At 32.5% G+C, this 24,072-nt stretch overlaps 3 protein-coding genes across 3 annotated transcripts; 1 reads left to right on the forward strand and 2 right to left on the reverse strand.

Annotated features, from left to right (window-relative positions):
- Positions 1 to 250: 250 nt before the first annotated feature.
- Bm9664 (Uncharacterized protein) lies at positions 251 to 4,744 on the reverse strand (the record flags this gene model as incomplete). Its single annotated transcript, XM_001898936.2, has 12 exons — positions 251 to 340; positions 467 to 589; positions 675 to 746; positions 1,132 to 1,259; positions 1,593 to 1,677; positions 2,173 to 2,324; positions 2,645 to 2,841; positions 3,064 to 3,193; positions 3,655 to 3,908; positions 4,068 to 4,180; positions 4,412 to 4,547; positions 4,647 to 4,744. 12 exons carry the CDS (start codon positions 4,742 to 4,744, stop codon positions 251 to 253), a joined length of 1,578 nt encoding a protein of 525 aa, XP_001898971.2.
- A 1,909-nt stretch (positions 4,745 to 6,653) lies between these two features.
- Positions 6,654 to 6,782, forward strand: Bm1284 (Uncharacterized protein; the record flags this gene model as incomplete). The annotated part of the gene is made up of 1 exon (XM_043074021.1): positions 6,654 to 6,782. A coding segment is annotated over one exon (129 nt), but the record flags the coding sequence as incomplete, so codon positions are not given.
- A 12,885-nt stretch (positions 6,783 to 19,667) lies between these two features.
- Positions 19,668 to 20,046, reverse strand: Bm9674 (Uncharacterized protein; the record flags this gene model as incomplete). The annotated part of the gene is made up of 2 exons (XM_043074022.1): positions 19,668 to 19,731; positions 19,964 to 20,046. 2 exons carry the CDS (start codon positions 20,044 to 20,046, stop codon positions 19,668 to 19,670), a joined length of 147 nt encoding a protein of 48 aa, XP_042929956.1.
- Positions 20,047 to 24,072: the final 4,026 nt, after the last annotated feature.

The raw sequence follows: 24,072 nt of genomic DNA on the forward strand, positions 1-24,072 counted from the left end.
AAAACAATGTCAAAAATTGCCAAAACAAAAAAGAAACAAACTTTAAAATAAAGGATTTAGTTCAGGCAAAACACTGCATACTCGAATGAAGCCAGTACACTGAATAACCATGATATAGAACATTAGTGTCAAACTATTTTAATTAAACTATCAGACTGGAAATTTAGTTGACAAATATTCAAGCATCAAGAACATCGACAATATGTTAAGAATGTGTTAAATTCACGGTAGATAGATACCGTTATTTCTTTCATAGCTGGAAATTTGGATGAAACTTACACTGAGAATTACTCAAGAGCTGATTTTTGAGAAATCGCACCTCATCCAATCTTTTCGTAATCTGTATTTATCACAAAGTTATGGGGATAGAATTGCAAAAATCTTAACATGTAAAGTGATATTTTGCCAGCTGAAAACATAAGTTACATAATAGAAAATGTATTATCAAAAATGCCTTAAAAATTACCTGGAAAGATTCATTGGACAAGGTGCATAAGTTCGCCTTAATTTTGCTTATTTTTGTATTAATATCATTCAAGCTGTCCGTCAGTGAACTTTCTTCTGCCACTAATGCCCACATTTTCCTTAGCTGCAACACATATAAAAAAAGTGTTATGTTACTGCCCAACTATCTTCACTAGGCATTTACATAAAAACGGAGTAAATGTAACAACCTTAGCATTATTGTTTGTCATATGAAAATCACAGCCCTCCTGAACACTACCACTGACACATTTCCTTAAAACCTGGAACACCATCTACTATTTTTATAGTTTAAAGATTTTTAAGAATCTCTACGTTATTAATCAAGACTTCTAAGTCAGCATCGACTACTTTATTGTTACTATTCTTCTCCAAATACCTTGTGAGCTGTTCAGCCAGCTTCGTCAATCTTTTGTTTTGACAGAACATCGTTAGAGTTTCAACCCTTTTTTAACAGTGAAAGTGAATGTTGGAGCACTTTGTGATTTTACCTAGCGATTATATGAGTGCTACAGAACGCTAAAAAATGATTTTGACAGGAAAAGTGATGTGGTTATTAAAAACTTTAAGACTAATTTTATAAAAAAAAATTATTAGTTGCTGAATTCACTGTTGACGGAAACAGAAGAAATAAAAAAAGCCAATAACCTGATTGGTACGAAAGTAGGAGCTTGCGGCTGTCTGAAGTAAAGCTTTTTCTACCAAAGATTCCACTTCTTTTGTTACTTCTATCTCTGTAGCTTCCTTAGTATGACTAATAAGGGACAATCCCTTTACTGCAAACAATAAGTTAATATGCATAAATAATACAATATCAATAATATAAACTCAATCAGTTGCTAAGTTAATTCCGAAACAAGGTTTAATATGAAAATGTTCTTTAACATATGGCATACTCAACCTGCATGAAGCATAAGAAAGCAAATAATCTAGTTGAAACCGAGTTTGAATTACCATACTAGATAGTCCTGCAGCAAAGAGAAAATACAAATGTTTTAAAATCCAAAATTTTAAAAATTACTACTTTCTCCTTATAAGATATATGTAAAAAACAAAGTCTAAGCTAATAAGCACGTAACCTAAATTTGGATAAGTAATTAACAACCTACCATTCATAACTTTACTACTATTCCCGTCGACTGCGGTAAGTGGTACACTTTTAATTAGAGAAGAGAATGGAATTTTTCTAAACCCCTGAAAAACTGAGCTTAACTTACATTTCTGACTTAGCACAGGACCATAATTTACAACAGTTTTCCATTTTTATCATCGATACTATATTATGATGAAAAATTGAAAATGCTTGTAATGAAATGATTCAGTACTTCAGTTTTTATAGTTTTTATATGACAGAATGTTTTAGTTTTCCGCTTTAAAACTAGATATTTCATTTTTTCTTTTTAGAATTCCGCTTGCTAAATTTAATCCCTATATACTGCATAAAAAAATTCTATTAAGTAAATTAATCTAAAGCAATGAACAGATGCGTATAAATGAGCTTGAATTAGCCCATATGAGGTCTCCAAAATCTTCATTCTGAGCTTTCTGCTTATAGATTCGCTGCGTCACATTCGGCAAGATTTTCTACGAATAAGTGCTTGTTTAAACAATGAATACAGATATCTCTATATATATCAGATAAATGAAAATACGGTCACTGAACATGACATCGAAATAAGTTTAAATCACCTGCATGTCAAGCTTTGAAATCCCATGATTCAAAATTCTTCTTGAAGGCATGTTTTTCTCCACCGAAGTCTCACTCTCATTACTTCCACATAAAATTCCGCTTTGTTTGACTTTATTTTTATTGAGATCACTGGAGAAGAGACAAAAAAAGTCTGAAAAGAAATGAATTTGACAATAAAATACGGAGTGTTGAAAAAAAAAAACAACAATAAGCAAGATAAATGAAAATCCAAGGAAATAAAGAGCGAGGCGGGAAAAAGTTCTATAGTATGTCAGAAGAAACAAAAGATTCTTAACAGATTTTTTATTTCATGATCATTTTATTTGCTTGGCAAAAAACGGTTATAAAAGATACGAAATTTGGAAAAAAAACAAGTCAATGAATACAAAGCCTCTTTCCAGAAACTTAACAATAATTTATTAACAAAAGAAGAAACTTCATCAAACTGGTAACCAATTAAATTAAAACTACCTTGATTAAATTCTCCTCTGTTTGTTAAATAGTGAGTTACTGGTGTTTGACTTGCTTCCTTTGCATCTGATTTTCCTTCGTAGTACATATGAGATTTCTGTTTTATTACACAGTACTTTTCCAAACGATCCTTTAGCATTTTCTGACTTCTCTGTTTCAAAAATATGGATCTACTCTTCAGTGCCAATTTTTCCCACCTAAATTATCTCTTTACTCTGTCAATCAAAACAAATGGCCGCATCCAAATGGTGGTTGTGTGGATGAGAATGACTAGTTAATTTTGACCAACTAGTGTGATTTGTAGATCCAATCCCATTTGGTTCTTGAGAAGAATAAAAAACCGCTATTTTCTCATTATAACTAAAACATGCCTCAACTGACATTTTAAAAAGTAATGAACAAAATATATTATTGCATACTCAGAGTTACGGTTTAACGCTGCGGAAAGACGCGATGAACAGATCGCTCCGGGGAAACATTTATTTCTATTTCTAGCGGCTCCTTCGTTTACAACAAGGGATGGTATCGCAGAAATCGTCTTTGCCAACACTACAATTTATACGCAAAAGAAAAAAATAGCCGAATAAACAGAAATAATCACGGATCCGCAGCAGGAAGTTAGGATTCACAGAAATCCTACAAGATAGAACCTCAGCGAATGTGTGACAATAGCAAGCAATTAGTTTGAAGAGATTTATTTTGCAAATTCTATGTCAGCTAAGGAGACGCGTTATTATTCTGCTTATCTCAATCTCGGGTTATTATCCCGTTAATAAATGAACCCCTCAATGGCCTAATGGTGGTTGATGAAATGATAGAACAAGTTCCTAACATCGAACATAGCACATTTAACATACCTGAGCATTATTAGGTCTAGGGTCGAATTAAGCTTCCACCGTCACAAGTTCTGCATAAGATAACGAAATATTGTCAATGATAAATACACAAGAACAGAACAGGACAGAACCAACCGGTCATTGATAAATATATGTGAACAGAATAGAACCAACCTTTTTTTTTCGAATCCACTTTCTCTTCCAACTTGGTAGGTGGTTCTGCATTACCTTCAACTTTCCTTTTTTTGGGATTCCATGAACAAGAGTTACGCAATTCAGACTTTAGAATGCATCCAGATGTATTTAAATGTTTCTCACTGAACGAACTCTGCGCTGAATTACTGCCATTCGATACCAAAGTTGTTTTCGTCGTTTCTAATACAGATTTTCCTAACATTTCCGATGAACTTCTACTTCGAACGATTATTCTGTAACTAAAAACCACTGCAAAAAGTATACCAAAATTTTCGCAGCTATTTAACATTCTGCAATACGTGACACTTTATAAAAATTGTCTGAAAGATAGCAGTGCTTGGAATTTAGTAGTAATGGCATTGCAAAACAACAATTACAAATCAAGTGGTAACCTGACAGGCGGCTTCAAATCTGTGTCACTGTAGTTTCTTTTCATCGAACTTACAATTAACTCGCCCTTCTTTATGTAACGCGCATTAGACACTTTGAACGAAAAACTGACATCCTGTTTATAGCTCCCAGCTTGTTTAAAGTGTTTAAAAAACATGGATAAGTTAAACTATACATACAGCGATTAGTGAAACTGTCAATTGAACCACTGAGAAAAATAATTTACGTTATGAAAGGATTTCAAGAAGTGATTTGGGTGCTAATACAAAATATTACCGCGGTGAAGTGAAGTAAAAATGAATACAATTTTATGAAAAAAAGAAGTTATAAAAGTCCCATGACTTACCTTATCAAAGGAAGGGTGTTCAAAATTGTAAAGCTCACTGATAGATGGCTCAAAACAACGCTTTTCTAAAGTCGTTTGTCGACTTAATAGCTCTGTAGAATCCACTCCACAGTAAGATCTCAGTTTTGGCCCTTCACTGCAAAAAAGTAGCTCCAAATAAGCCAAATTTCTTGACTTGCAAAAACTATGGTTAATTTCGTTAGAAAGAGAAAACCACAAATGATAAGCTTTATACCTAGAAATTGGTGCAACAGTAGATTTTGCAACTGCTGTTGCTGCTGCTTTTTTCGCTAAATCACGATTCCATGCACGTTTCCGTTCCAAAGCACTCATTTGTTTGTGTGCTTGAAAACGAACTGTAACAAGCAGCCAGTAATGCTAAATTAAAAATAAAGTTGTAGCTGCGAAACTACTCATGATACTAATTCAGCAACTACAAATATGCAAATTGGGTGTTTGATATTAGCACATCAACTACAGAAGCTTTTCAATTAACTTTCCTCACCAAACAATAGTTAGACATAACCAAAGAGACTCATTAAAGAAAATTATGTGAGGCATCGATTATAGTCTGTTTTCAAGATTTGTTACGTCTATTTAAATTTGCGAAATGCATGGATTAATCACTTGATTTGTTAAATGTTGGTAAAGCTAATGACTGTAATTTTAACAATCAATTACGCGTGCTAAGTAATAATACAAGTAAAAACTTTGCAGTGAACCTTTTAAAAACCATTCCACAACTTAAAGTTCTTGCCAATACAAGACCCACAACTCAACACTAAGAAATGACCAGATGCATCGGACTTCCCATTCTCGGGCGAGGTGCTTCTCAGCAACCTCCACAAGCTTGTATACCAGAGACACCAAACAACCTTATCACACCTGTTTTTACGGAAAAAGCCCTGCTGAACGCGGCCCCATTATGATCGTGGTTGTTGTCAAGATTATGGAGTGAAGCAGACTTTTGTAGCTTTACCTAATTTGAAAAACTCGGGAAATATTTGAAAGTGATTTTTCTGTCATTATTCATCTATTACTTTCTCTAATTCATTCTAAAAGTATCCTGGTTAAGCAATACTTGTTAGGTCATGTTCACCTTGAAACTTGACAGAGAATGTGCCATAATCGGTGGGAATTGCACCATTTGATATGGTGAAAAAAAAATTGACTTTTTATCATCGAAGGTATCTTTTCGTTCGAAAAGAATCAAGTTTTGAAATTAATGAGGTTTTTTATAAATCGAATAAAATGGACAAAAAAGATGATTTTCGAAGCCCTTTATGCTTTACATTTCAATGTTTTTCAATAAATGAAGAAAAAGATTCACCATCGGTTTTGCAATGATAGTATTAAGGTTTTTGTTGAAAACCTAGTTGCTTACTGCTTCCATATACGTCTAATTATTGAGTCTATACCAGACGGTACAAATTACCCTTTATCTGTTTTGAAAATTGTTGAGCTTTGAACAGTCTACAAACAACTGTCATTTTCGTTGAAAGAAGTTGAAGTAAAGCCTTTGGGAAGCAACATTTTTCTTTGTCTGAAAAGAGCCTTTTTTAAATATTTGTAAATGTGTTTAGTTCATTAAATTTGCATATAATATTGATTTAGTTTTAGCTGAAAAATTAAATTTGATTTCCTATGTTAGTAGAATTAAAAAAACGATCACTTTCAAGAATACAGATTTTAAATATCACGTTAACTTATGTCTACCATTCTCGTGTGCTGTAGGGCTTAAGGAGGTAAATTTTTGTAAAATCAATGTTCAGAACATTAGCAGGTCAGATAACACCATTAAATCCTCTTAACATATCTCTTATTTAATTTCATTTATCTGTCATGCCGTCTAGCGGTTGCTTATATCAATCTATTACTATTTTGATAAAAAGTCATGTATTGATAAGAATAGGTACAGGGTGACACTTGAAATTTGGTTCAATAGGACTTTCAAAAGAAGAAATCGGGTGAAGATGGGACGATACTTACGTGAATGATTATGACGATAGGTGAAGTGCGTTTTTACTTGTTTTAGGGAATGTCCAATGGAATCATTTCTGGTGGCTCCAGTTTTAAATTGTTGATGTAAAATATGCGATGTGCGCATTTTAGGTCTATTACAAAAGTCTTTTAGAATTCTAAAAAACATAAGCAAAAAATACACCTGCTATTTTAACTATGGAATCCCAATTGGATTATTATGTATTACTACCATAGTAAATCTCTTAACTGTGGTGTTTAAGATTGCTACAGATTTGAAAGAGCTATCGCCATTCGATGCGGAGTACGGATCATCGCTCTGATCAAGCGACCCCTGTCACGCGCTCAAAGGAAACATTTCCTGAAATTTCTCTTTGATATTGATAGATAATTTGAAACACCAACAAGTGTAATCAAATTTTGATCAACAGCAATCGTGCTCGAATCATCATCTATAGTGCTTTCTATGTTCAATGAACGTTTTACGATTTTGTATAGTTTACATTTTTTCTCCAATGATGAAAAAGTATCAGAAATATATGTAAACTTTTAATCTTCATTTATTTGGTTTCTAATTCTGTTGATTGAAATTTTCTTATAGGAGTTTCTCTTTTATATATTTTCGAGACTCCATTTTATTCAAGAAAGCAAAGAATTTTAGCTTTTAAAAGTAACAGCTTAATTTCAATTCGAGAAAATAATAATTGATGGTTTTTCTTAATTTTAATGCATTCAGTTATTCTTATATTTTACTATGTGGTTTCTTGACAGTCTTCTGTAGTGCCTGCCACTGTGGTTCTTTTTGATCGTAGAATCAATCTCTAGCTTTGTATAAACATGATAGCGCTGCTCCAGAAGAGTGTGTAAAACATATTACTCGTAATTCGGTGATATCTGTTTTGAGCTTTTACAGAAACAGTGTAGAAGCCAGAAAGAGGAAAGGAGAGGAAAAGAGACGGAAATTAACGGTAATGAGAAATGTGCTGAATACATTTTCAGCTCCAGCAGAAGTCCATTACATTTGTTCCTATGACTTTAATATAGCACTGAATACACCGCCAGTATGCTAAAAGTAATGATTGTTGTTGAATTTTGACACAAGGTAAAAAAGCTTTTATTATTATCCACGCTTAGACGTAAAAGCAACCTTGACTACGAATAATGCTTATTGAAACTTATATGATAATGGTAGATGCAAAGAGGAAGTGATAGTAAAAATGCAACATTGCTTAGGATTCATGTGTTTGCTTTCTTTATGTCTTCATTTTCAATACTCTTCATATTCCATCTCATAATTTTACATATTTCTCGCCATTTTCCTACTATTTGTCATGAAAACAAAGCCTTAATAAATGATTACGTTTTCAGTATTTCTTTTCTTTATAATTCGTATTAATGTGACACGAAGAGTACCATCCAAGAATGAAATGTTATGAGAATCTTATTACTTGAAAAATGAAGAAACAAACCATATCAACAGAACAGGATCCAAAGTCTTCTTGAAAATCCATTTCAGGAAAACAGTTTTAAGTTTCTATGCATAGCAGTTAAGTTGGTCGGAATGATGGATTCTGATTAACTAGATTGACAAATCGATTCCGAAAAGTTGAAAAAAAAAAAAAAAACTGAAGTGGGGAACCGATTTAAAATTGATTACGTTTCTGAAGTAAAAGAAAAAAGTCCAATTAAGACCTTTCAGGCAAAAATACCTATGAAGTACAGGAACCTATAGATGTCATCGAAACTGTAAATCAAGAAAAGTAGCCGTAGTTAAAAATTTTTTCTAATGAGAACAGTAGGCTCAAAATGTATTGAATAATGGAGAAAGTAAATGATACATAATTCTGACGATGTGCACCGAAATCAGTAAGTTCGACTTGCATACAACGAGAAAAAAAGTTAGTTTGAAATCTTATCACACACTTAGACTTTTTAGGATAATAAGTATATTCGTTTTAAGCGGTGTTGGTTTTAGTTTATGGAGATTTAAGTGTAAATTTGTATAACTAATTTTTGATTAGTAGGGTTTGAACGTTCTTTTTTATGTGTGGTATGATAATTTTTTAAGTCTGTGAAATTCATATTTATAGGTTTTATCATTTAGAAAAAATTTGACTTTTAGTCAGACAGTTTATTCTTTGTTTTTTTCTTGTCTTTTATTTTTGTATTTTTTTGTTTAAATGTTATTGAATTTTTATTTTATTGGGTATTGGATTTTTATTTTTTTTTTCACTTGTTTATGTTTTCTTTTTTTGATTCCATCTTATTTCTTTGTTTTTTGTTTTGGACTAATAGAGTTGTTGGTTTCATTATTATTACATAAGCTGTAGTATGGTAGAGAAAACTTGTCTGTGTGTTTTAAAAGTTTTAGTTTATTATAGAATCAAGAACCGTAAATTCCTTGAATTTTACTTTGTTTTTTTGTTTTTTTTTTTTATTTTATTGGAATTTTTATCATAATTTTTATTTTACAAGCTATTGCTTTTTTAGCTTTGCTAAGAGGTTGTTTTTTAAGAGAGTCGCAGTGTCATATTGGCCCCAATAAGATTATTTGTTCCGGCTTTTCTGATGGTGTAAAATTAAAAAAAGAACGACTTTTTCACTTTCTTCTTGGTTATCTTTTTTATTTTGTTTTAATAGTTTTTTTTTTTTTGATTTATTTTGATTTTTATATCCTTCGATTATCTTGATTTTGATTATTTTTTTTTGTTTTTTATAGGTGTTACTGTTTATTTATTATATGGTCTGGAATTTTTAGTGGTGGTAAGTATTCTTTTATTAGTAAAATACACGAACTTGTGCTCAGAATTATTCTTATGAGATTGCTTTTTCGGTGTATTATTTTTTTCACTTAATAAAAGTGTGTTTATCTTTTAGTCTTTGTTTTTTACCTTTTTTTTTGTTTAGTTTTGATTGATTTACATCGTGCCCCTTTCGATTTGTCTGAATGTGAGAGAGAGCTAGTTAGAGGTTTTAATGTTGAATATTCTAGTGTTGGTTTTGCCTCATTATTTTTGGGCGAATATGGCAATTTGTTATATTTTAGTTGTTTAACTTCTAGTTTGTTTTTTGGTATAAGATTTTTTTTTTTTTACGTTGTTGTTTGTTTGATTATTTTTTGTCGTAGTGCTTACCCTCGTTTTCGTTTTGAATATATTGACGTATATATTGTCGCGAAGCTGAAATAAATTTCTCGAACCTCGAAATAACTTACAAAAGATATTAAATAAAATTGAATTAACTCATAATACTAAAATTTTTCCTAATTGAACATTCTTTAAAGAAATATAAAACTGTTCCAAATTGCATCTCATCTAAGCAATCATTATTCCAAACTCTCCTCATTGTAGCTAAGCTTCTTCTGTTTGTCTAGGAATTTTCAACAGTTAGCAAAGGGCATGTGTATTGCTTGATATGTTAAAAATTACTCCTTTGTTCCAAGCCAAATTTGCTTGTAATGTTGAGATATTGTAAAAGTTTTCTAATCTAATAATCATTCTTATGAGCAACTGACAATACTAAAACCCATCTCTTACTATATAAAGAGTAAAAATCATTCGATAGCTCTTTATTCAGTGTAATCATGTATCTTTTACAAATCAATGCCTACTATACAAAGATTGAAGTCCTTTGTCTTATTGAATTTTTTGTACCAGCAAGTTATGGTTCGGCTACTCTTCCTCACTCATAGTTCATTTAATTTTTCTATGTTCCTCATCGACTTATTCATCTCCTTCATCTTATTCGTTGAACTCTAAGAAATTATCAGTGCACTGTTGCTATAGATTAATATCTATACATTGTGGTTGTTAACAAATAAAGTCGTTACAACAGACCTATCATTCAACGCATTCGTCTGTACCAACTACAATAACAAACAAGGAAGGCAAAACTTCAATTCAACTCTAAGCTACAAGTTATATTTAGACTGAACCCCAAACTTCACGGCATATTTTTTGGTTTTTCTTTCATTGCTTTTATGGTATGCTTATTTAGTTTCATTTTTAAATAATATTTTTATATATTTTTTAACGCAATTTTGTTTTTGTATATAGATTTTTTAGACAATTTTGTTATCATCTATTATTTGATTTTGGTTAGTGTTTCATTTGTTCATATAGAGTTGTCAAGGTTAGATTGTTTAAAAGTACTGAATTACTTTTTTGGGTTTTTGGTTAGTGGTTTTAGTCACCAGGGTATTCAGTTTAGATTTTTATTTAAAGTGTATTGGCTTTTTTTTTCCTTCTGTTTTTGGATACGTGGTTTGGTTTTTCTCTTGTTTAGTCCTTCAGCTATGTTCATATTTTTACTTTTTATTACTGTCTTGAATTTCGGAATTTTCGTTATATATTTTTTTTCGTTATGTTTTTTCTCATTGGTTAAGATTTTTGATGAGTGGTGTGGCTTTAACTTTGCGTATTAGTATTATTTTTTTGATTGATCATATCTTAATATTTATTGTTCAGACTTTTTTTATCGTTTATTATTTCCGTTGAACCGTTTTTCGCCTTTCAGAGTTATATTTCTTTCACTTCACTTTGTGGTTTTTTTTAGATATAATTTATTTTATTACAATAGTTAAAATTTTAGAATTTTATTTTGATGAGACAATAGTTCACTGTATTTTTTCTGGCTTTTTAGTATTTTTTAGGTATTTTTGTTTTCGAAACAAAGGAATTTTGAGCTAATCATTTATTTAGAAAATTACGTATTTTTTATTTCTTGCAATTCTTATGTATTTTGTTATTTTATTCATAATTATTATTCTTACCTTATTGTATTTTTGGTAAGGTTAGGTGTATATTTTTTGGGTAATTTTTTTAAGTTAAATTTAGAACGTGGGAATAGTTGAATAATTGCGTTAATTTTACAGATATTAGTTGTTAATTTTTTAGTTGTTATATCTGGTCTTGTTTTTTAATTAATTCATTGTCAGAGACGGATATTTCGTGAATCGGAGCTAACTTTAAAAGTTATTGGGCATCAATGATATTGAAATTATAAGCATGGAAATAATGGTGATTAAGTTTTGATTTTATCAATGATATTGAAATTATAAGCATGGAAATAATGGTGATTAAGTTTTGATTTTATCAATGATATTGAAATTATAAGCATGGAAATAATGGTGATTAAGTTTTGATTTTATCAATGATATTGAAATTATAAGCATGGAAATAATGGTGATTAAGTTTTGATTTTTTTATAAAACCTACAGATAATTATAGATGGTTCAAGTACAGGAGATTTTTGATTATTTGCTATTGATAATCGCTGTGTTTTTCTTTACCTATAGCAGTAAATGTTGGTGTTTATTCTACATCAACTGATTAACTCATTCTTTTGCTGTACCTAAGTGTTTTGTTAAGATGGATGCCTTGAATGGTTTATTGACTAAAATTACTTTTAATTTTTCTTGTTGTGGTTTGTTTTATGGCCAATGTTTTCAGATTTGTGATGTGAATCATAGGTTTATACTTATTGTTTTAGAATTAACTTCTTTAGAGTGTTGGAAGAGTTGGGTGGAAGTCAGTTTAATTTAAATATTTATGATTTAAAAGTTTTTGGAACTTTAATTATTCTTTGATTTTATTTTTTGGTATTACATATCAGTAAAGGTTTTTGTCACAATTAATGAATACTAGAAATGGGCCAACTATTTCAAATATGAAAATTTTTAACTTAATCACACGGTTGAATTCATTTTAATGCCATGATAAGCTCTCAAGCTTATTGACACTGATTTTTATGACTCCTCAATTTTGACTGTATGTGAAGGAACTGGACTCTTCAAATCTGAAATTTTAGTTACGTGTGCAAGAAGTGCTGGAAAATATGCAGAATTTATTTTCATTCAATACCGGCTTGTTATATGCGTAATAAAAACAATCTGCAATATTGTATCTGGTATATTCTGCAAGTAGAACGACTTGGTGGTATTCCGATGACGAATGAGGCCGTTCAAAACTATAATTCTACAGCTAAACTGTTCTAAATAAGAGTGACCCTAACTGACCTTAAAATGATACATATTATTTTATGAATCGCGAAATAATGACAGCGAATTGTATCCTTTGTTAACAAAGTTCATGATATCCAATTTCACAAAGTTCCTGGTTTTGTGAAAGTTTAGTAATGAGGATTACAAATGTGGTAGTTAACTATGGAATTGGAATTTCATTTCATAATGTTCTATTGATTTCAGGTCAGTGCAAGAACATCTTCGATTTCTAGCAAAAGCACTATTGTTGACTATCCCAGTAAATGCTATTTCCTTTATAGATTGCTATTTTGCATCATATCAATCTTACCTTAGTCCTATTAACCAAATTGGATGTTCAAGTCATGTTTCACTGAATATGTATGAACTATTTAAATTTGACATGCTATTTCCATAAACGTAGCTAAATTGGGTGAACACGAAGGAGTTCTGTGGTGCAATCGGTATGCCTCTAGTTTTGTTTGCTGATAAATATTCTGTTATCTAGATATATAAATGTGTACCGTTTCATTGATTGTTTACCACATGTAGTCTCAGAGATGTTTTTTGTAAGGTCGTATTAGTTGCGTAATTTTAGGCGGGTCAGCATAAGAACACGTTAAAATATCCATAAATCTGTGATGAGTGCAATAACTAGGAAGAAGAGTACTCTAAATTTTTGCACTTTTTTTTCACTTCTCTTCATAGGCTTTACTTCTAGAAAAGACAGAAAAGTTTTTTAAATTATCGGAAGCCTTTTTTTCAGAAAATAAGATATGTTTGCTAAGAACGGTAGCATACTTTTATTCACCATACAGTTTAACAGATCAGCAATATCGATTATTTTATTAGCCTATACTGATTACGTATCATTCGGACATGTGTTCATTTGTTGTTTACGTTTGTCTTCGATATCTTCATACTTCGGGAAACACAATTTACAGCGAAGATGGACATTCTTGAAGGAAAACTTTTTTAATAGCACAAAAGCACACTTTTTTGTTATGTGCTTCATTATCATTTACTTCTTTTTATATGATCAACAACTATTTTCATCTTGTTAACAAAAATCATGTCATATTCATGGAAGAATTTCTCTGCATTGTTTGTTAATGCACTTCAAGTACAACGAAAGATGCAAGTTGGAAATACTACTTAATATAATAATGTGCAATTTTGGAAACCCTGGAAGATTAATCACTTTTCTAAGAGTTGGAATTATTTGTAATGCTGAGAATATATAGTAAATGAATTCATATTTGATAACATAATTAGCAACAACTAGTAAGTGAGTCATTTTTTGGTAAATGCTATAGAGGCATATCCTTAAAAAATGCCTTATGTATCGTATTCTTTTTTGTCTATTGTCGTTATTCTTTATCTTTTTTTTTGATATTCGTTTTATTCAAATGACATTACACTTTCACAATTTCAAATTAGAATAAGGCGATGGATGTTGAAATGGTGTCAGAAAGATGGCAGAAAGTCGTTTTTTTACTTTACATCCGCCAAGCAGTGGCTGTAGCAATCTTTCTTTCACACTAATAAATCTGCACAGCGTATGTCGCATTAGCTTGCAGTCCTTATCTAATTTATCAAGAAACATTGTTTACTTTGTTGACCTTCCGATTCCCAATAATTACCATCCTATGTATAATGAAAAAAGGAAATGTGTCAATCCGTAGATGAAAACAAGATCGTTCAAACGTTATCCTTTTTAGAAATGTTCACATTTTGCGGTCTTATATTACTGCTCACATTTTGTAGTCTTTTATTGCTTATTATCTCATGCGGTTCTAACAAGTTCATTTCTATTATCCTAAAATGATAGGATTAAATGAAGTTATCTGGAGATCATATGTACTCTTGATAATTTAGATTTCCATTCCTTCAGTGAATTTTTTTTGTGTTTGAATGTTGTGTAAACTGTGGCTACGTTCTCTGATTGTACTATGTTTTACAAACTTTTCAGTCCTATAAGCTGATTGATTAGCTGCAGTAATTCATTTTCACTCTATATTTTCTGGTAATCTATTTCATGAGAATAAGCGACCTCGATACTGTGACTTTTTAAACAAAGAAATTATTTGCAAATATTTAGATTAGTATGCTTTTCTGTCCTTCTTTTTATGCTTTTATGCTTTGCTCAGTAGTTTACGTTTCTGCAGTTCATTTAAGCTGTTCTGTTGTTATTCACTGCAGTGACTCATAAATTACATTAAATCTCTTTTCCGAATATCAAAATAGCAGAGTTCCTTTCCTACAAATCAAATTGAATTTGAAATTTTGGTCAAATTAACAGTATATTTCTTATCTGAATATGATTTAAATTAAACTCTGAAAATTCTCATCTCCTGATGCATTAGTTATTTGGTGAATGAAATTTGTCACATTTTTAGATGGACATCAATTGGATCTATCAATGCCTGTAAACAGGAGCAAAAGTGATTAAAGAAACCAAATTTGCTTTGAAGTTTTCCAAAAGATTTGCGAAATCTTTTACTTGCTTATAAATAGGTTCCTGCGCAAATCTTAGAGAAATGACAAACTCAACTTATTTAGGTAACGTTATTTCATATTGTGGGTGCCAGTAAAAAAAAAGTTGAATGATATAAATGTGTGTGTTATTTAACAAGAAATGTTCTAGTATGAAAGGTAAATACCCCTCGTGTTCCCTTGTTCTCAGCCGAGCTCTCTAGCACGCGCATACCTTATTTCATAAGAAACAGTCACATCTTGTAATATATGAGGTAGCGATGATTGTGGAATGTACTTCATTTTCTCTTGATCATCAGTTTTCCTCCTGCTCTGATTTTACGAATCAGTTTGTTACTCAGATCATATTATAAAAGAGCAGCCATGAATATTGGAGAATTTATTTCGAATGATCTAGAATTCAATGAAAGATTACCCGAATACGACAAGGCTAATTCTAATAAAGGTAGTTTTCTTGGTATCAACAGGATTTATGAATTGGATGTAATTCATATAATACTTAAACCATGGAATGAAAAGAAAATACCTAAAAAAACTATCTTGCAATTTGTTGCTTCACATTATGACCCTCTAGGGTTTTTAGTCCCCTCAATGATTACACTCAATTTATTTCTTCAACTTTTATTTAGGATACAAAACAAGTGGAACCAGCCTTTAAGCTATCAAGAAGAAAAACAGTGGAAATCAATGATACAAAGTTGGCCAAAGAATATAATATGTAATATACCTACCTGTAATAAACCCATCAGATTAATTAGAAATACATGTATTTTCAGATGCTTCAAATAAAGCATACACAGCAGCAGTATATGTTCTCGACATCAAAAAATGTGGTAAAAATTCAACATTTCTCATTTATGCTAAATCACATATTGTCCCAATTAAACAAATTACCATACCTCGGTTGCAATTACTTTCAGTACTAATTGGAGTAAGAGCTACACAGTTTGCATTGAAGCAACTAGAATTAAAAAATATACCCTGCAACGCTTTGGTCTGATTCTAAATGCGCTCTATTTTGGATCAGAAATTATACGAGACTACTCCCTCGGTTTGTACAAAATCGAATAGAAGAGATACGAAGGGCACATTTCACCCTTCGATATACCCCAAGTGCGAACAATCCAGTGGAGGTTGCTACTAGAGGAATTTCACCAAGTAAACTTAAAAACTATCAACCGTGGTGGACAAGACCGCAGTGGCTAGAAAAGGAGAAAAGTAAATGGTCACAATGGGAATTCAAATATCAAGAAGACGATGAATCTAATAGAGAATTATGATGACTATTAGAAAGGTAAAGAAAACTTTTAAATTAGTAAAATTTCAATTCATAACTGAAAATTGGCTCGCATGTTAAAAGCAACAGTGTGGGCACTTCGGTTTATCAAATTTAGCTTCAAAACAGAACTACGTGGTTGGAAAAACTATCCACTCATAAAATTTACATGAATAAAGACGACTATGAGATAGCAGGAGGAACATTAATTTCACAAGCGCAGTCTGATGGATTAACTGAAGACCAAATTAGAATATGGAATTTATACTGTGATGAAACCGATAAATTATGGAAATCAACAAGCCTTCCTTTTAGAGAATGCGGAGTTAACAAATGAAAGTAAAATAATAAAATTTCTAATCTATTTACCAAGTCGTAATCATATTACTGAACTTATCATCAAAAAGAAACATGAAGAACCACATCATGCTGGAATTGCTCACACTCTCTGTGAATTAAAACCAAATTTTTGGATACCAAAGGGAAGATCAACAGTTAAACGGGTTATCAATGGATGCTTTGCTTGTCGAAGATGAAGAACTAAACCATATAAATTACCATCAGTGCCAAATCTGCCGGAAACGGGAGTTAAGAAATCAAAACCTTCTGGACAGGTTGGCCTTGATTATATGGGCCCAATTACTGTCGAAGATAACAATGGAAAAATAAAAGATGGGTAGCACTTTTTACATGTTTTACCACTAGAGCAATTCATCTCGAGCTTCGTCGATAACTTATCTGCAGAAATCTTGAAAGGAATGGTCTTGAAAAATATAATCCCGAAAGCACCGTGGAACGAAGGGGTTTATGAGAAAATGATTGGGCTAACCAAGAAAGCTCTCAGAAGAGCTATAGGAAGGAGATTATTATGGGAAAGAGAATTAATTACATTAATAGCAGAAATAGAATGTATATTTAAATTTTGATGATTACCTATCGATTTTATCTCTCCTAATGATCCATTAAATATACCAAATAATAATGATAGTGACCAAGAAGAATTTATACTCCATTATTAAATACTAGAGACAAACTAATTAATTATTGGTCGAATGCTCTCAAAACTGTAGATGTATTTTGGAAAAATTGGAAAAACGAATATCTTATTCGTTTGAGAGAACGTACCCAAAGGGAACTGGCTTCACCAAGACTAGTTCATAAGCATATTTTGCGTGTTGGAGAAATAGAACCAGATTTACAACCAGATATGTGGAAATTAGTAAGTACAGGAACACTTAAATTAGTTAGTGATTGAAGTATAGGAAAGGCAACTGTGAAAACTTCCAGCGGTAAACTTCTCAATAGACCAATTAATTTATTTTATCCCATGGAACTGAATGAAGAAGAAAGTGACGAAGTTCGAGCAATAAAACCAAGAGATGGAACTGGAGACGGACTAATAGCATCTCGTAGGAGTGGAAAGAAAACAGAAACTACAGCAAACAAATATCCCACAAAGGGCAAGTTGAGTGATGCTAATGGCCACCATTATTCTTTCAGTATTGCTACAAATTATTTATACTAATAGATGTAATTGGATCGCGGGTATTCCATTTAAACTCCCACAGAAATAGAATTGTAATGACCAATTTACACAGAACTACACTCACTGAAGTCGCTGTATATACAAGAACTCATGCATGAATACAAGCAATACAGTGTAGTAACATTACTCGAACGGTATGTACAAAGGCATCAGAATTCATACAAGAAGGAATGAACCAACTCACAGCAAATTGAAAGCTAGTTAGTCTTTTTATTTGTATTTTTGTTGTAATATCAATTCTAATTGTTGTTAATCTAAAACTAAAGATAATTTGTATACTTTTCAAATGTTTTAAGCGATCACAACAAAAGACGAGCCCTACTGAAATAGAACTAGTGCTTTGTTTAAAAGATGATCAAGATCAAAATTTATCATTACGACCAAATTCAAATCAAATAGATATCTTTAAACATATTCCTAAGAGCTCCTTTTTCCCTTGAGTAGAGAGTGTCGGAAAACCTTTATTACACGCTAAGTGTTTAGAATAATGCTAATGATCCATTACTACGAACCAATTCGTTATTCCTTTGTTATACTCCATTCTTTTTGAAACAATGAATTCTTTATGGAAACCTCAAATAGTAAATGTACATCTGTCTTCACTGTAAATGTTAATCCTCTAAGCTAAGTCCACTTCCTACATCTTTAAAATCTTCTCTAATCAGTTAATAAAAAAGAAAGGATCAGTGGCAGTCTTCTCTTCCTCCTCTTCAACAATACCATTTACTCCCTCGCTGTTTCAATTATTCGGTTGCATATTGTATCGATTCACTTTACAAAGAAAATAAAACATATTTGGGTCGATCTTGTTCGCAGATAAAAAGCAAAAGGTCAGTTCAAGTTCTACAAACTTAAAGTAAGTCAGGTGAACTTAACTATTCTAAATCATCTACTCTTTTGACCAAAAAGTTCTTCAAATTCACGACAAATCCTAAGCTAAATGCTTATTCCGGAAGACTAATTTCGATGAACTATTTTTCGGATATACCTAGGGTCAATACTACAGACATTCAGTTCAGTAACTTCTAGACAAAGTTCGGGAGTGGTTGAATACAAGGATAAGTTGGTTTCCTCAACCTTATTTTTATTAAATGCGGATTTGGATACATTACCATGTGTGCGCTTATTTCGCTACGTTATTTCCCCTTCCTTTGAAACATCTGACTGATAAATGGTACCTAAAGGCGTGCCAATATTTATTAACAAATATGAAAATTTTGCTTGAAATAGCGTCTGACTATTTTAACTGTTGCCAATTAAAGACTAGGAGACAGTAGGACAGCCAAGAACCAAGTTTTTGGCACCCATTGGCTACAGTAGATTAACCAAAAAATGAATGGATTGCTAAATCGCTGTAATATCAGTAATGCTTTTGATGACTTTTTAACTACATTGTAAACATGCAGTACTCGTTTATTCCTCAAACCTTATCTCATTTTATCAACAAGTTAAAAGAACCACAAACAGGATCAATATGCGAGCAACGTGCGGAGAAGCAAGTTGACTAGACGACAACTGCTATTTTAACTTTTCTACTGCTTTCACAAAAACAAAGACACTTTCTAGAGCTTACTAAGTCGCGACACGTGACAGATACTTGTCTATCACTGGTTCATAAATATTTTCCGTCTCATGTCCTTTTCTTTTTATTCTCATTATATCTCTTAACCTATGTCATGCCACTTTCGCTAATAAATTTTTAGTTTTCTTGGGGATAGGATGGCTAATAGGTGTGACGGTTGCGAAATTAAACTAAAGGATAGTGTTTCCAAACGTTGAATCACACTAGAGACATGATGGCATTATTCTCTTTGCTTCTGATGCCGTGAATTGACTTCCACAGGAGATACGTTCAGTACGCTTCGAGATTAAACGTTGGATAGTGTCAGATTTGTATGTTCAAGAAGGAAAAAAACTTTTCGAAACGAAAACTTATTATTCATTTGCTTTGAAATTGTGAATCTCGGTATTACAGAAACTACCTATTCCGTGCTAGTGAATTTTGTGATGCAGTCCAACACATCATGCTGTCACTACCGCGCCTAAAACTATCCAGTTGGCCATTACTGCACTTACTGACGCCGCTGACGAAAAAGGGAGAGGTTTTTTCTTCGTTTGTCACTCTTCCCAGTTCTCAGTCTTCCTTGCGACTCACATTTTATTGGTAGCTTCTGCATCACGAATCATAGTTCCAGATCCCTTCCCCCATCCCGCACTGCTCGGCTTTAATTTTCAGTGCAGCAGCACTTATTTGCTCTTCATGAGAGCACGCACCTCCCACTAACTCCTCTGCCAGTATTATCACTGTCATCATCCCAAGCAACAATATCAAAACCATGACCAGTTCCAATCAACATACTAAAGTAAAAGTTTCTGCTTAGTACTTCTTTTCCGTTTATATATTTTCTTTATGTGGCTTGAAATATTTAGTTAGGCTTGTCCACTTTTGAACTTCTAGTTTCTGAGAGTTTCCGGGTTCGTTTAGATGTTTTAATCCGAACAGTTAAGATGCACTCCTTATCAGCTTCTCTAATTTTACCATCCTACTAAGTGGTCCTCTATAAATTTTACCTTGGTAGAAGCAAATGTGAGGATGACTATGAATCTGAAATGCTTCATTCTTTATCTGTTATAGGGAATATTGAACATAAGATAAAAAAAAGGAGAAAGAGAATTCCTGAAATCGATCTTTGCTATTTCAAGCTGATGGGTGAGTAAATTAGTAAGAGGGCAACCAATGGTGATAGGTGACAGTTGCTTTGTAACAGAGAAGGAGCATAAACAGGTCAGTTTAGCTGCCCTTCTTTGATGTAGAGTCGTCTTTCATTCCTTTCTCCTTACCTCGTCTGCTTGTTCTTCCTTTCTTTCGCTTCTGTACTGAAGACATCATTTAGTGCTTGACCCTATTCTTTTCGCTTCTCCTTCCAAATTTTCAATGCTAATATTCGTTAACCAATTACAAGAATTTCCTTAGTCCAAAGTTGAAATATGTGAAGTAAAGGGGACTAATTCCTCATACCAAACTAGCAAATTGAATTTGTCGTGGCAGAATCTGATGATAAGCTTTGAAAGTTCCGGAAGATAGTACGTCATTAGCAATGAAGTAATGAATCCTCTTTGTCCGTTCAAGTTTGGAATGCATAATTTGCATGTAGGTTGGGTAAAAATTTTTAGACTACTGTATTTGTTTCCATGAGTAATTCTGCATCACTTCTGTGACTTAGTCATTTTGAAATATATGTATATCTGCTCTTTTCAGGACTGTTTCATCATGTTCTTATTCGGATTCACAAGAATGTCAGGAAAGTACTTGGGAATGTGTGGATTTCCAGAGTTTTCAGAATTATTGAGTGACCCTGCTTGACCCGATTGTTTGATTTTTTCTTCAAGTGTTGTCTTTGTTAAATAGACTTTGCTACCTTAGATTTCAAAATCTAACTTCCCAAGTCCATGCTAAGGAACAGTTAAAATCCTTACTCTCTACTTTGGAAAATGATTCGATATTTCAATTGCTTTCTTTGAGAGCTACATGCGTAACATTCTCCGCACAGAAATAGAAAGCTGGTAGCGCAAAATGTTACCGTAAGAAATGGTTAAGATTTTTGAGAGGGTCAGAATATTGCGAGCAGCTAATTTTGTCAGTAACCAAACCAAAAAACTATAAATCTCTTTTTCATAGCTTTTCAGAAATATAATACTTTTTTTCTGATTTCTGTCCTTAATTTTCATTTTTTCCCTTTATACAGTTGTTCAGCACGGATCACATTCAGTTGAGCTCAAATTTTAGGTTGCCATACCTGTGAGGCCCATAAAAGCGATTAGTTTTAAAGTGCACATTTATATATAGAGATATACACATGCAAATGTGTTTAGTAACTGATTATTGCATGATAAATATTACGCTTTGGTCAACATCTAATGTTTCTGCTTCCTTTATCGAAGTGGGAAAAGAATTGTTGGTTAAATCGTACGTTCATCAACTCATTCCCCACTCGACCATTCGTTTTCAACAAAATTGTCATTTGAAATTGCCGCATGGAATACACATCACTTCCTTCTGTTTACTGTTTACCCCGACTTCCGCTACTTCTGATTTCCATCATTATTTCGCTCACTCTTTTTTCTTTTTGTCCTTTTTTTTCTTGATGCAATATCAGTTCAAAGATTCATGGTAAATCTATTTATTTTTGACTTCTGCAGAAAGCGACTAGGCAAAGTGATTAGAATTTCAACTTCTGGATTATTTGATCAATTCGGTACTGATTAGCGCTGGAGAGATCAACCTAATACTGCATATCGCAATGTTGAACAAAAGTAAGTACCTGTATTATTGCGTGTATGATTACTATTTACTGAAATGTACTGCTAATGATATTCGCCAATAATATCGTGGTTGACTTTATTATCTTCCTGGAAATGATCTGTAGTAATAATTGATTTGATTCTATGACGATTTTCGAGTCATTAAGTTATACCGTTCGTGTGCTCTTGGCGAAATCATAAGATGTAGAAGAAGCATCCCGGAAGTTCCTCAAACCCCTGTGAGGTAATCGACTCGCGAGGTGTTCAAAACCGCTTTGTCCGAAACATGCTATGTTCCAGTCATCTTTATATCTTTGCGCCTCTTCTGATATTCGCCTGTACCTACGTCTTTCACTTCTTAAGCGTTTTTTCCGACCAAATCATTGCAACAGCCCTGCTACATTGGAAACATTGGAAAGGTAGTGAGAGAGAGGGTATTAACAGAGGGAAGAGGTGTATTTAGAGGTGGAAACATGGAAGGGCATGGAGAGGTGTGCATTACGTGTTATATCACAAAAGATGGAGCTGTCTGTGATGCTTGGATTGATGAGAAAGGGAAGGATGGGAATAAGAATGTTGAGACGATTGATTTATGGGAGAATAAGAGCGGGAGGAAGCACTAAAGGATTCATCATCCTGGACGGATGCATGCGTCCTTACAGGACGAGAATTGTTGAAGGAGTAATAGCGGTGTTGTTTGCGAAATGGGTAATTGTTCACATGTCCATCACTTGGATTGATAGTTGACTCATTTGTTTCATCTATCCAATTTGTGCTAATGAGCTCATAAGCAAACAGCCAGAGAGAAGAATCAAGGGTAGCACGCCAGCGATACTGCAAGGGGAAATGTTATGATGATATGTCTGTGTACGCGTATATGTATGAATGTATATATATATATATATATATGTGACATTAATTTTCATTAAAATATAGTTGGGGTTGCAGTTCATTTCATTTCACTTATTTTTTTAAATAAAACCGGATAAATTTTTGGAAATTGAAGGAACTGAATTACTTGCTGATAGCACAAATTACTTACAATATGTCCATAAATTTCAAAAACTGCATTTATCTTATGTTTCTGCATTCATCACTTTTGATCATCTGGGCATTATCGGGATGACTTCGATGTTGTGAATATACTATTTATTATTGTTCGTTCAGATAGTAAGTCGTTGGTGACGTGTGCATTCTGGGCTATTATTTCTGTTAAATATTTTATTCACAATTACTTTTAGGTATACGAACAAAAAAAAAGTTTCATCGTGCTTAATAGGAAGAAAAAGACGGATATAGCTTCACACTGTACAAAAGTCCTTCAGTTGAAACGGACATCTGACGTTTAAGCGTTTCAAGTACATGAGAGAACATAAGACTTCAGTAGTTAATTCTAAACCCGTTTTTGACGAACATTCTCACCTTTTTTATGTTATCTTGAAAGAGAGCATTAACAATAAGACAATTTTATTATATATCATATTATTTCATGCAGTGTGTGTATTATTTTGGACGGACTGCATGGAATAATGTTGGTACGAAAGCAGTACAATAGCTCTTTGCCCAGTTAATGGCTTCCAGAAAGCCTTACTTTGCTGGCAATTAAATTGTTCCATGTAATCTACTGAATGATTTGGTTTTAGATGGTTAACATTTCGCTTCTGTTTTGTTTTACGTACAGTTTTGATTGGTGTTAAATAGATTCAGCTTGAGTAATATGGATTTTACATCCAAAAAGAAAGCAGTTGTTGATTGAACTGGAACAAAAAAAAAAAAAAAAAATCGTATGCAATTGTAATAGGTGGTTGATTTGTTGCAGCTCAACTGCCAGATCGAAAATTGGAGTTGTAACAGTGATTGCTCTTGACAGGACCAGATCCATTGTTGTACATTGGCAGGCACCTTTTACTTAAGCAATCGATGTTTTGCTATTAGATTTTGATTAGTGCGCTATTTATTAACGAAGAGTGCACCTCACAAATTTGTGGGAAATTTTTTTTAGCAAGAATATATTCACGTCATGTATTTTGTCTAATGTAGTTTTAAATTTTATTTTCGGAGAAAGCAAAGATTACATTTAT

Source organism: Brugia malayi, assembly GCF_000002995.4.
Source record: "Brugia malayi strain FR3 genome assembly, contig: Bm_v4_ChrX_scaffold_001, whole genome shotgun sequence".
Taxonomy (NCBI): Eukaryota; Metazoa; Nematoda; class Chromadorea; order Rhabditida; family Onchocercidae; genus Brugia; species Brugia malayi.